We start from the raw sequence: 13,293 nt of genomic DNA, 5'->3' as shown, positions 1-13,293 counted from the left end.
GTGACGTACACAGTGTGACCAGTGAGCGGTGACATCATCTCCAGGCGCCGGAAGCGACGGCCTAGCCGGTGTCTGCTCTCCGCCTGCCTGCGGCTGGGCACTATGAGCGCAGGTGAGTCCTGGCCAGGGGCCTCTGTCCTGTCGCCCGCGGGCCGCGCCGGAAGCGGGGGAGGGGCTGTCATCTCCCCTCCGCTCTCCTCAGGGCCCGGACCGAGGCCTCTCTCTGCTGCCACTTCTCCCCGCCGCGGGGTTTGCCGCTGGGGACCCTCGGCCCTGTCCCTCCTGCTTCCCCAGCCCTCTACTGACAGCCCCGGGGCTGCGCGCCCGGCCGTGGGTGGGAAGCGCCGCTGTCCGGCGCCTGGGAGAGAAGGGGTGGCTGGTCCCCCCAGCGGATGCAACTGCTGCCTGCGAGGTCCCCGCCTGTTTGCAATCGGGGGCCGCAGAACTAATGCGGAGCGGGGGTTTGTAAGCAGCCAACACCCCTTTGTTTCCTTTTGTCGTTCATATGTAGCCACAGTAATTCTATCTCTCCCCCCATTTGGTTTAAAAATTGTTCCTGCGCTGGGCTCTGTGAATCTCAGAGAGCCTGATAAAAATCCTGAAAAGTAGCCCGGTGTAAGCAAAACACTTGAATTAGTTTAGGTCGGAAATAGCTCCTGATCCACCTCTAAAATGTGTCGTCCGCCTCTCTCCCTCCCCCGATGTCTGGGTTCAAAAATATATAATGCTTCGTTATGTATAACATAATACATTCTACTCCCCTTCCATGTTTTATGGTGCTAATGGAATTTTTGGTAATAAACTTATGGAATAACTGCAGTTATGCTGAATCTTAAGACAGTTTGATCACACATTCTTGCTAACATTTTTTGTTGCTATTGTTTGTGAGACTGAAACATGTTACTAAAGAAAAACATGTCTAATAGTAGAATATGAGGCCCGGATTCTGCAAACACATATGCACACTCAACTAAATGGACATCAAACCAAATAGTATTTTTGCTTATAGATCTTTAAATTTTGGCTTAGCCATATTTCTAAAGAAGCTGCTACTTGATGCCATATTGTCAGTGTGTTGTCTGTTCTCAAACATATGTATTATTATTGCTTTTTTAGATGATGAGATAAATCTCTTAGTCATCATCGTTGATACCAATCCTATCTGGTGGGGGAAGAAAGCGCTAGGAGAATCAGAGGTAAGGCTTCCTGACTAGCATGGGATCACAATGAAGTTTTCCAAAAGACTTTTTCTGTAATTTTTTGACAAATCTGTTTTATTTTAAATGCATGACAATCAAAATTGAACTGCATTTGCTGGAGAGAAACTGGGAAATACTCTTTGAATCCAAATTATGCTAATATTGCCTTATGATAAAATAGTTAATCATGTCATGTCTAATGCCCTTTTAAAAAAATGATATGCTGGATTGGTTTGCACTGCAGCAGCTTGTCTGACTGAATACAGTATGGAGAGTCAGGTACTCTTGAGTTCTAATCCCAGTCGTTGTCACTGACTTGCTCTATAGTCTTGGCCAAGTAAATTAGTCTGAAATTTTCAAAACTGGCTGCTAATTTTAAGAGCTCAAGTTGAGGCATCTTGGGCCTAATTTTTAGAAGTGTTGAACACCCAAAACTCTAATTGAAATCAGTGGAAGTTGTCGGTGCTCAGCACCTCTGAAAACCAGGCTGTTGGTTTCTCAGGTTGGACACGCACATTTGATTACGAGACACTTGAAAATTGTAAAATCTCTATTCCTTGGTTTCCTCATTCTTAAAACTGGGATGATAATACCCACATCAGAGTTCTTATAAGGATTAACTAGTTAATCTTTGTACTGTGCTTTGAAGATGCTGAACCCTATATAAATGGTATTCCAATGCCAAACATGTTCTGGAGCATGACAATGATTATTAGCAGTTCTGGGGAGTGTCCGTCTCTCATATATAATATTTATTTTAATTTCCATTTCTGTCTCTGTATGCACAGACACAGAAGTGGAAAAACACTTTTCCAGACACGCTCCAACCTACTACAGAGAGGATTGTCTGCCTCTTGAATTTCATGTTCATTCCCTTTGTAAATTCCAAACCCTAATGAAAATATTACTTGTATGTGCAGATTTTTTTTAAAGTTCTTATACCTCTACCCCAATATAACGCAACCCAATATAACACGGGTTTGCATACAAGGCGGTTAAGCTCTGAGACGCTGCTCTGAACAGCGTGTTAAGGGTGCCGGGCCAGGCCAGGGCCAAGGGGTTCGATAAGGGGCCGAGAGTCTTGGGGATGGTGAGGACCCCCTCCCTCCCAGGGTCTAGGGGGCAGGAGCTGTGGGAGGCCACTTTTGGAGATTAGCAGGGGGGCTGGGAGCAGCCCGCCCTGCTTCCCTCGCCCTGGCCCCAGCTGTGTCACTCGAGGGAGGGGGCTTGGGAGAAGGGATCCTCCCCTGCACTCATCAGCAACGGCAGAAGTGTAGCAGCCTGGCCCCACTCCGCCAGCTCCCAGCCGCGGTGCTCCGCTTCTCGCCGCAGGTGAGTATGGGGTGCGTCCTTTCCCCAACCTCCCTGTATTCACCTGCGGTGGGAAGTGGAGCGCAGCAGCTGGGAGGTGGCAGAGTGGAGCGGGCTGGGGCTGCGTTGCTCTGCTTCCTGCCACAGGTGAATGTGGAGGGCGTCCTTTCCCCAAGCTCCCTGCACTCACCGGCGGAGGGAAGTGAAGAGGCCAGCCCCAGCCAGCTCTACTCTGCCAGCTCCCAGCCGTGGCGCTCCACTTCCCACTCGGCAGGTGAGTGCAGGGTCTTTCCCCAGCCGCCCCACAGCAATACGGCTGGGGCTGGGGCAAGGAAAGCGGAGCAGGCTGGGGCCGCATAGCTCCTCTTCCTGCTGCAGGTGAGTGCGGGAGGGTCATCCTTTCCCCAACTTCTCCGCACTCACCGGCAGCGGGAAGTGGAGTGTCACGGCTGGGAGGTAGTGGAGCAGGCTGGGGCTGGGTTGCTCTGCTTCCTGCCGCTGCTGGTGAGTGCCTGTCAGGGGATGGGGGGGTGGGTAGGGATCAGAGCAGTCGGGACAGGGGGGTTGGGTAGGGGGTGGGTTCCTGGGGCAGGGGTCTCTGGAGGGGGCGGTAAGGGAACAAGGAACGGGGGGGCTAAAGCAAGTGTGATGTAACGCGGTCTCACCTATAACACAGTGAGTTTTTTTGTCTCCTGAGGACCGCGTTATATCGGGGTTGAGGTGTATTTAAATTTGTTGGCTCTTCTGGTACATCTATTTTTCTGAGCTTTTCACACGTGTCCTTTCTTGATTTTTTTTTTTTCAACAGTTTACATTATCAAAATGCCTGGATGCAGTAATGGTGATGGGAAATTCACATCTGTTTATGAATCGCAGCAACAAACTTGCTGTAATAGCAAGTCATACACAAGAAAGGTACAATAACTTTCTTATATAGTATCCTTTTTATTTATAAAACTTCCCTTCATATAGTCCGCTTTTGAATAGCTCAGTGTGCTGAAGAGAATAATTCAAACCAAAGTTAAAATACATGATACTCTTTTAAAAAACAGTGAGGGGAGGGGATTGTGGGTTGGTGATTATTGAATGCAAAAGGAAACAAGAGAAAGGGATTGTGAGAAGAAAGAGGTGAAGAAAAACAGCTTTTGAAATTAAAAATAAAAATATTGACTTTTAAATCTCGACTATTAACAAAAGAGGTGGTAAGTTCCCTTTCTGGAGATTGTCAGAATAACAGGGTGATTGCTTGCTGAGCTAAGAAATGAAGGGGAGTTCCTTAAAGGCAGATGGTGTCTGAATGCCAGTTCCCAACGAGATGAGTGTCAGAGAGGAAGTATTTAATGTTGGTGGGGCTTATGCCATTTAGGGCTTTTAAAACACATTCCTTACATAGTTATTAGTGTCCTGGGTACTAAGAATTGTTTGGAATAAAATTTTGTCACTGTGGTTGAATTTGTGGGTCTTCACCTATTTCCTTAAAAACAAATGATTAATACTGTGCTGCTGTTTCTCACTTTTAGTCGTTTCTTGTACCCTGGAAAGCACTGGGCATTTGCAGATCTCTTTGGAGATGGTGGTAGTTTCGTAGAATCTAATTGCTCTGGCAGCAAAGATGGAAAATATGAATTATTAACTGCAATAAATGAAATAATCACAGAGGAGATTAAAGACCTGATGACAAAAAGTAAGATGATTTTTTGTTATTGAATATAGCCATCTTGGTTAATTTGGTGCCACAGTCTTGTTAGGTTTTTTTTAAGTGCTGTGTAAAGTAAGAAAAATAATACTTTGTGATGTTATGTGAGAAGAACACTGTTAGGTAAAATGTGGAACGTAATCTCCTTATCTTTATAATGATTATAATCTACTTGGGAGCTGGGTTGCTAAAACAACTGTACAACTGGTTAGAACACACCTGAAATATTTTGTCCCATTCTAGGCAGCTCAATACCAGAAAGCTGTAATCAAGCTGGAGGGAATTCAGAGAAAAACAAAAAACCTAAGGGGCTGATTTAATAAAGATTGAAATAAGTAAATGTGGACGGTTTGGCTAAGAGAACTAAGGATATGATCGCTCTCTACAGGTCTGGATGAAGTAAAGGAAATTCCTAAGCTTAATATGAATAACTACAAAATAGCTGGAAAGAGCCCTAGGAATTGCATTTGTCTTCTGAAGCTTATCCTCCATCACTCCATATTTTGTTAATGTGCAAGAATTTGAGACCAATGGGATACTGAATTATAGAACCTTTATTAGAGCCTGTGTTTTAATGTTGTTTGCCCAAGAATCAATTCAAATTAAATATTTAGTATTCAAATACTTTTAATTTGCACAAAAGTCATTTCTGTGTATTTTTGGATTACAGCTGACATGAAGGGCCAGCAAATGGAAACTTTGTTGGCAGGATCACTTGCTAAAGCACTTTGTTGTATCCTTTTGAAAATACTGGAATTTTCAAAATCTCTCTCTCTCTCTCTCATGTTGTTCACACCGTCATTGTAGGGAATCTTGAACTCTTCTGTGGTAGCATTGTGTGTTAGAATATTGTCAGTTTATTATGCTAAAGTTATGACTTATGAGTATAATACCATCAGATCAGAAACTTCAGTAAAGTGTGTGTTGGTAAAATTGTTTAGTGCAGGTAGTACATTTCCTGTCTATTTTAGCACGTTTTGAAAGGTTTATAGATCTGTTTCCTGAATGCCAAGTGTAATAGATATTCACAGGATGAACAAGGAAGTGAAAGGTACTATCTTTTCTTCTGCTTGAATATTTACGTGAGTATTTGAACTGGGGGGTGGGAGGGGAATGTTGGCCCTTTTTCAACTGGCAGCAGTGGGCATTACTGATTGTCCTGATCATCTAAACTACCCAATTTGAGCACCGATTGAAGATCAGTAATATAGGGGTTGACATGTGTAGCAGGATGTGCTGAGTCAGGAGCTAATTCAACACCCTGTCACTAATACCCACCAGTATATGTTAAGTGGGACCTAACTGGAAGAGAGCCAGTTGACAGAGGGTGTCAGTTAACTGAATAGCTCTACAACTGAAAGGCTAATGGAAGCAGAAGCAACCCCAGCAGGTGGGATTATATACATTGACAGGAAGGAAGGGCTGAGGAAGACAGAACTAGGTGCTGCTTGTACTGTTCTCTTCCTAGAGGCAAGTGGGGCTGCTGGCTGTGGAATCTAAATACATGTAAATAATACTGCAGGCTGTGGCCTGCTGAAAGACTGTAGTAAAGTCTGGTGTTGGTGAAGGAGACCTGGAGTGGTTGTGGTCTGTGATTAAGGCCTGAAAGAACTCTTGGGGATCACCTCATGACACTGTAGGTAAATTGATCTTTGTGACTGCAAATTAATAACCCTAATCCATTTGTGTTGGTGGTTTTATGATGTGGACATCTATGTGTTGGACTGAAATTACAACCAGAAGGCCATTATGATGACTGTCACACACTTGTGAACTGGTCTGTGTTTGAACCAGTGAACCGTCATGAGAGACTGAAATTCCCTTGCTTTTCACCACCCAGTTGCTTTTTGAGAATGAATGAATATAGTGGTATCTGCTTTCACAGCAATGGTGAATTAAGTCTGCTGATATGTCAGATTTTTCTTTCTTGCTCTTTTCATGATATGTAGTCTTCTCAGTATATTGATAAAGCAGTCTCTCCTGTATCTGCTGTAAGTGAGGTCTATGATCATACACAATTTCAAAGAAAAAATATTGGAGGCTAATGTATGGAGTAACTGTGAAACACTAATGCATGTTTCTTTGTCTCCAATATGTAGCCAGCCAAGAAATTAAATCAAGAATTTTGGTAAGAGCTTCTGTATAAAATTTTCTTAATAGCTTTGGTATCCAGTAGTACTATTGTGTAGGCTAACAGGTGTCAATTGCTTTACCTAGGTCATAAAAGCTGCAGAAGACAGTGCCTTGCAGTATATGAATTTCATGAATGTGATCTTTGCAGCACAGAAACAGGTGAAGTTAATGTTTTATTATTTCAATATCTACATGTAAACATAAAGATTGTCTATCCCTGTTACGTATGTGCTTCTAATTAAGGGATAGTTTTCAGAGTAGCAGCCGTGTTAGTCTGTATCCGCAAAAAGAACAGGAGTACTTGTGGCACCTTAGAGACTAACACATTTATTTCAGCATAAGCTTTCGTGGGCTACAGCTCACTTCTTCGGATCCATAGAATGGAACACACAAAGAAGTGAGCTGTAGCCCATGACAGCTTATGCTGAAATAAATGTGTTAGTCTCTAAGGTGCCACAAGTACTCCTGTTCTTTTAATTAAGGGATGCTTGGGGTCATCTGAGCATCTTTTTGCCATGGGAGGAGGCAACTAAGTTAAAATGTAGATCCAGGTCATCACACTGTAACATAAAGTGGCCACCAGTTCAGCCCAAAATGACTATGAGCCTTACCCCCTACATCTTAGAATTAGATACTGTATATTAGGTAAGCTTCATCTGTGGTCCTTCCCATATTGCCAATTATTGGACAGGGAAGGGTGAATGATGTGGTACATGCTATGGTTAAAGTAAAATACTTCGTTTTGGTGCCGAAGGCCAATAGCCTCAGCAGTCTGTTCATATAAATTTTGTTGTGGGGCTTGCAGCTAAAATAGATCCCAGCAGTAATGGTAATGGAGAGTTATATTTATTGTACTGTTGTAACTTCCATTTTCTGTAAGCCTCATCTTTTTTGTTTCAGAATATTTTGATTGATGCCTGTGTTTTGGACTCTGATTCAGGACTCTTACAGCAGGTATAATATACTTTTATTACTCATTGATCATGTTGGTTCTTAGATGAAGAACTGAAAATAGCTATTTTGTGATCACTTGTTTGACACGTTTTTGCTCCCTTTGCTTGGAGATGGAAAGATTAGAACTGGGCAAATCAAGCCTCAATCTTGTGTGCTGGCTCCTATTTGCTCCCTTTTATGTGACAAAATCTTAAATCCATCTCTCTCCACTTTATCTCCTGGATACTCTGTCACATCAGAAATTTTTTTTATCAGTTACTCTCCCCCATTATTGGAACACACTGTCCTGAATCTGAACTGTTCTCTATTTAACAAACACTGATTGCTGGAAACTATTGCCTCTTTCCAGGGATAAAAATTTGTTGAGTAGGCACTGGTTTTGGTGGTATATACGGATCAAGAATCTTAATGTAGGATAGTACAAGAAACAATAGAGGATTGTTTTTATTTAAATTATTGATCGAGGGGAGTCTTTCAGTTTTAAAATCTCAACTGGGAATCAAGCAAAAAAAAAAAAAAAAAAAGTTCTCCGGTGTATAAGCAATGTAAGAACAACTGTGGTTTTAAGAAACTTAATTTAAAAAATAAAGTTGGCTCTGTATCTAAGTGTGAGGTCCATTGACATCTACTTATTTCTAAAGTCTGTCCTTTACTGCAGTACCAAAGAGAGGGGAGACCTTTCTTGCTCATATCTCTCTCCATGGACAATCCTCCCCCTTTTAAGTTTCCCCTGAGGCTGTTCAAAAGCCAGAGATGGAAATATCTGGGGCAAATAACTTCTTTAGAATCTGATATCTGTGGGACTTGAAAAATGTGTGGCTTTTTAAACCTTTCAGTAGCATGTAGCTATTTCTGTTCAGGTTTGTGTCAAAATTGTTCCTGTGTTAAGTGCTTGCAATGTGTGCTTTCCAGGCTTGTGACATTACAGGAGGCATATACTTGAAAGTGCCCCGGATGCCATCGCTTTTGCAGTATTTGCTGGTAAGTTAATTTAAAAAAACATTTGGGGGCTGCTCTTATTCCTATTGAAGTCAATTGCAAAATTCCTCTTGACTTCATTGGGAGCAGAGACAGTCTCTTTGAGCTGACATGGAAGTTGTGTGTTGGGAACCCTGACTGCTCAAAGGGATTCAGCTGTTTGATATGCTTCAGTAGATGTTGCAGTGAGAGGTCATGGGAGGGTATGGACAAGCATCACAAGGGATAGGCTTTGCAGGAGGGCTTTCACACTTGGCTGGCATGGTCACGTGTGAGGCTTCACTGTGGTGAGGGGATATCCTAAAAGAAGACTGAGAGATATTTCCCCTTGTCCAGTTTCCCAAAGTATCTAAGAATACCACTTACCTGAAGTGCTGGTGCATAACATTGATTTTGTCTGGGGAGACTTGTAGGAAAATGACAATATGATATAAGCTTGTACTACTGAAAGTTGTTACTATCTGATGGCTGTTCCTTGGTCTATTTGAAATGAATTGGTCTAGTCCAATTCCTAGTGGACAGGTGCCTATGAAGCAGAACCCACCAAAATTGACAGCAACTGGCAACCTGAATAGTGCTCAGTGAGTGAATTAGGGGTTTGGAATGGGTCCCGTTTGAGGAGAGATTAAAGAGGCTAGGACTTTTCAGCTTGGAAGAGAGGAGACTAAGGGGGGATATGATAGAGGTATATAAAATCATGAGTGGTCTGGAGAAAGTGAATAAGGAAAAGTTGTTTACTTGTTCCCATGATATAAGAACTAGGGGCCATCAAATGAAATTAATGGGCAGCAGGTTTAAAACAAATAAAAGGAAGTTCTTATTCTCGCAGTTCCCAGTTAACTTGTGGAACTCCTTGCCTGAGGAGGTTGTGAAGGCCAGGACTATAACAGGGTTTAAAAGAGAGCTGGATACATTCATGGAGGTTAAGTCCATTAATGACTATTAGCCAGGATGGGTAAGGAATGGTGTCCCTAGCCTCTGTTTGTCAGAGGGCAGTGATGGACGGCAGGAGAGAGATCACTTGATCATTACCTGTTAGGTTCACTCCCTCTGGGGCGCCTGGCATTGGCCGCTGTCGGCAGACAAAATACTGGGCTGGATGGACCTTTGGTTTGACCCAGTATGGCTGTTCTTATGTTCTTATGCCATGACGACCGAAGTATGTTCTTACCTGCAGAGGTGTTTGTTAGAATATGAGGGACGATGGTAGCAGGTTAGAATATGAGGGACAATGGTAGGAGGGAATGAGGGGCAGCAAACCTTCCATGACTGTTCTTTGTTCTTTATGGATTCTGTGGATAAATTTGTGACGTGTCTCCTGGGTTATCATTCTGGCACCTCTAACCCCTACTAAACTCACACATGCTTAAAATTGATGTTGAATGAATAGTCATGTCTTAAAATGACTTGATTTTAAAAAGGCCATTTTTTATTTATCGCGGTGTGAGCATCAAAACATTTCCTGGAAGGTGAATGAGGACAAAATTCCCTTCTTCCTCAATTTACTTAATGACCTGATGCAGTCATAGAGGTGAATTTCTTTGGCAGGTGGGAGGGTAACTTTCTTCTCTGCAGTAGTTTTTGGTGTATATAGCAAAGTCCTTTAACACAGCTGTTTCCTCCCAGATTCTAAAATACCCTCCCCTTTTTTAAATTTATACAGTGGGTATTTCTTCCTGATCAAGAGCAAAGATCCCAACTAATCCTTCCACCCCCAGTTCATGTTGACTATCGAGCGGCTTGCTTCTGTCATCGAAATCTCATTGAAATAGGTTATGTTTGCTCTGTGTGTTTGTCAAGTAAGTTTTACAAATATATTTAACAGAACTGACCTAATGTCTCTTCTTTCAAGGTGACTATTTTAATGAAACTGCCTATTCTTTTATTTTCCAGTATTCTGCAACTTCAGCCCTATTTGTAGCACATGCGAGTAAGTCCTCTTCCTGACTTTTGTTTGCTTGTGTAGGCTAAGCTTAGAAATGTATTCAGCATATTTTATTTTTTCTTTCTTGTATTATTTCAGGACTGCTTTTAAGATTTCGTTACCACCTGTCATGAAGGCCAAGAAAAAGAAACTAAAACTGGCTATATAGCAACATTATAGAAATACACCAACTGTTACCTCCTGCGTGTAATTCCATGAAACTGCATGTAGTTGAGAAGGTGGCGTTTTTTAATAGATGTGAAAGAAATGATTGTTCAAAGTGTTCAAATCTATGTTGCTAAACATTTCAAAACATCACACATGGTATATGCACCATCCCTGTAAGCAACAAATGGTTGTATTGGTGCATGCTCTGTATTATTTTAAAATCAAATCTCCTATTTGTGACTATCAGGAGCCAGAAACTGCTTGTATAAAGCAGAAGGTGCACTTACCATCATAGAACAACATAATAGCATCCCAAAGTCAGTTTACAGTCAGAGAATGCAAATACTGAGGCCCTGATCCTGCATACATGTTAATGTTAAAGGTAAGCATGGCTGTATGTGTTTGCAGGATCCAGGCTGTAGTGTTATGGATGGATTCTGTAGTTCTTTTCAACACGGTTTGTTGTTCAATTTCATTTGTGAAGAGGCAAGTCTGATTTTTTTTTCTTTTTCCCCTACTAAATTCCCTTTTAGTGGGTATTATCTGCTTTAAGTGTGTTTTATTCTTTTCTCACGTTGATATCGTCTCCCCAAAACACAAATATATTGAAGATTATTCAGGTGAATAATTTTATTGTGAGGTTGTACAGATGAGTAATTTTCCTTTTGAAATTCAATAACAAAAGCATCTGTGTATTTTTTTTTCTCACTCATGTAGGGATTTGTTTTTACGATATTTTGAAACTGGAAAACAGTTTAATTATCTGAATTCTGATAGCAAGTTTCTTTTTTAGATTTGACTAGCACTGGAGAAAGATAATGTTGTAGGAAGGCCTTTGTTATAATTGATTTTTTTTCTGTATCTCAGCAGGTGAACGCACGGTGCATGTTCTCAGTTTTCCAAACCTATTGTGCTTAAACCAAACAAAAAAATTAATTCTCTATTTTTCATTCCCTGTTTTTAATCCGTAACGGTATCTTTTGGTGTTTTAATAATTGTTGTATTACTCAGAGGCAATATGGGAATAATTGTTTTCTAGGTAGAAAACAGAACTGTAGGTAAATTCTTTTTTTAATGGTATATGCAGGAGATGATGATTTATAATATTTTCATCGGGTTTTTGCCTATGTTCCCATTTTACTGAAAATGCCAGCCTTTTACTGGCTCATTTAATAGCTAAATGCAATTTTATATGAATACTGTATTTATAGTTTGCTTTATATAAATATTTGTAATAAAGTGACTTAAAAAAGAAAAAAAAGGCCTTTTGTCCCTTTATCCTCCCTTTTATAACCTTAAAGGCAAAATCATCAAAGGTTAATTTAGTATGAAGGTCTACACCAGACAAGGCATCTTGCATACTGCTGAGTATCTTGATGAATATTTTAGCCTCAAACATGTGCAACAAAGAGGGCAATATGGGCCCTTACAATGTAAAATTAGGTGTGGTTTGTAAACTCTAAGTACTCTTGGTATATACTGTTACTCCTGAGGGCATTCTGCGCCAAAAAAAAATTAAAATTCTGTGCACAATATTTTAAAATTCTTCAAATGTTATTTATTGAATAAATATGGAGGCTCCAGCATGGCACAGGGGAGCACAAGCCACTGGCTGCACAGAGGTGGGAGATCACTGTGCAGCTCCCCCTGGGACACGGACTCAGCAGTGAGGCTGCATCCAACCCTGACACAGCGCAAGGACCGGGCCTGCCCCAGAAGCACCCCAGCCAGGTTTTCCCAGTCCCACCCCCTGCCCCACAGTGATTTAACTCTCTGCCGGCTGCCCGGGGCACCCAAATATACTGCTGGGGAGGGTCAGATGACCGCTCTTGTGGGTTCCCTTTGCTTCCCTGTCAGAAAGTCACTGTTCTGCAGGGAAGCAAAGAAATCTGGGGGGGCATAAATTCTCCACATGCACAGTGGTGCAGAATTCCCCCAAGAGTAATAGTGAATATGTATTTATTTAGATTTAAGAAAGATGCCTTTACAAGAGCTCTAGATACCCTGACACTTAATTTTACCACTGCACAAAACAGCCACTAGCAAGGCCATTGCTGTGAAGACATTTGCCTGCCCCAAGGACATGGCCTGGAATAGCTACTGCAGAGGGAGCTGTTTTGCAAGAGCTGGGCCAAAATAGCTCCTGTGTGTATGCTATTCCAGAAAAAAAGACACTGGGCCTAGACCAGCGGGTTTCAAACTTCATTGGACCATGAGAACAAAAATTACTACACTACCTAGTGCTCTGGGAATTCTGTGCCAAAAAATTAAAAATTTTGTGCACAGAATTTTAAAATTCTGCAAGATTCTGTATATTTTTGTCAAAATAACACTATGATCAAGCTGGTTTCAATTGTTTTGGTAATTTATTTAAACTACAATACAATGTGGGAGTGGCGAGCATTGGAGGAAATCACCAAACCCCTCTGTTTAATAGTAATGTAGCCAGTATTGATCCTTTACTTATTAGTCAACAGATATATGCAGCCATATACTCAATGTTACATCATAGGCAACTGAAGAGCAAGTGAGGGCTGGGGACCCAAACTCCCAATTTATACTGACTATCTCCAAAAATGTAAATTCATGGAGCACATTTTGACAGGAAATTTTTTCAGTCCAAAAATTTAGACCAGTTCTAATCACTAAAGCACCATAAGCATTTATAAAGCCATGCTGTTCTTTACAATAAGGCTCCTTTACACCACTCTGGCAATGTAAAGGAGCCTTAAAATTTTTACACTGGTTTTATGCTCCTGGGGGAATTCATTAAGTTCAATGGGAACAATTCACTAAGCAGGCAGGCTGCTACATTCTGCTTTGTCTGAAGGAACAGAGCCTGCCCCATGCCTGCATCTTCAGAAATGCCCCAAAGCCCTGCCTGTCCATGCCAAAAGTGCTGCAATAGCGAGCCAGAGGGAGCGTGTGTG

General features: G+C 41.7%; 1 protein-coding gene across 3 annotated transcripts; it reads left to right on the top strand.

Moving 5' to 3' along the window:
- The first annotated feature begins 5 nt into the window (after positions 1 to 5).
- Positions 6 to 11,624, top strand: GTF2H3 (general transcription factor IIH subunit 3). Of its 3 annotated transcripts, XM_050923545.1 has the most exons (13): positions 9 to 112; positions 1,117 to 1,196; positions 3,319 to 3,425; positions 4,031 to 4,194; positions 4,877 to 4,939; positions 5,228 to 5,257; positions 6,306 to 6,334; positions 6,424 to 6,498; positions 7,240 to 7,293; positions 8,206 to 8,274; positions 9,935 to 10,070; positions 10,165 to 10,201; positions 10,295 to 11,624. In XM_050923545.1, exons 1-13 carry the CDS (start codon positions 103 to 105, stop codon positions 10,362 to 10,364), a joined length of 924 nt encoding a protein of 307 aa, XP_050779502.1. In that variant the 5' UTR covers positions 9 to 102; the 3' UTR covers positions 10,365 to 11,624. The 3 variants fall into 3 exon arrangements, with proteins under 3 accessions (XP_050779504.1, XP_050779503.1, XP_050779502.1); XM_050923547.1 differs by lacking the exon at positions 9,935 to 10,070 and having other exon boundaries at positions 6 to 112; positions 10,124 to 10,201; XM_050923546.1 differs by lacking the exon at positions 9,935 to 10,070 and having other exon boundaries at positions 7 to 112.
- The last annotated feature ends 1,669 nt before the right edge of the window (positions 11,625 to 13,293 follow it).

Source organism: Gopherus flavomarginatus, chromosome 15, assembly GCF_025201925.1.
Source record: "Gopherus flavomarginatus isolate rGopFla2 chromosome 15, rGopFla2.mat.asm, whole genome shotgun sequence".
Taxonomy (NCBI): domain Eukaryota; kingdom Metazoa; phylum Chordata; order Testudines; family Testudinidae; genus Gopherus; species Gopherus flavomarginatus.
Note: the sequence above shows the minus strand (reverse complement) of the source record. Positions and strands in the feature narration are given on the sequence as shown.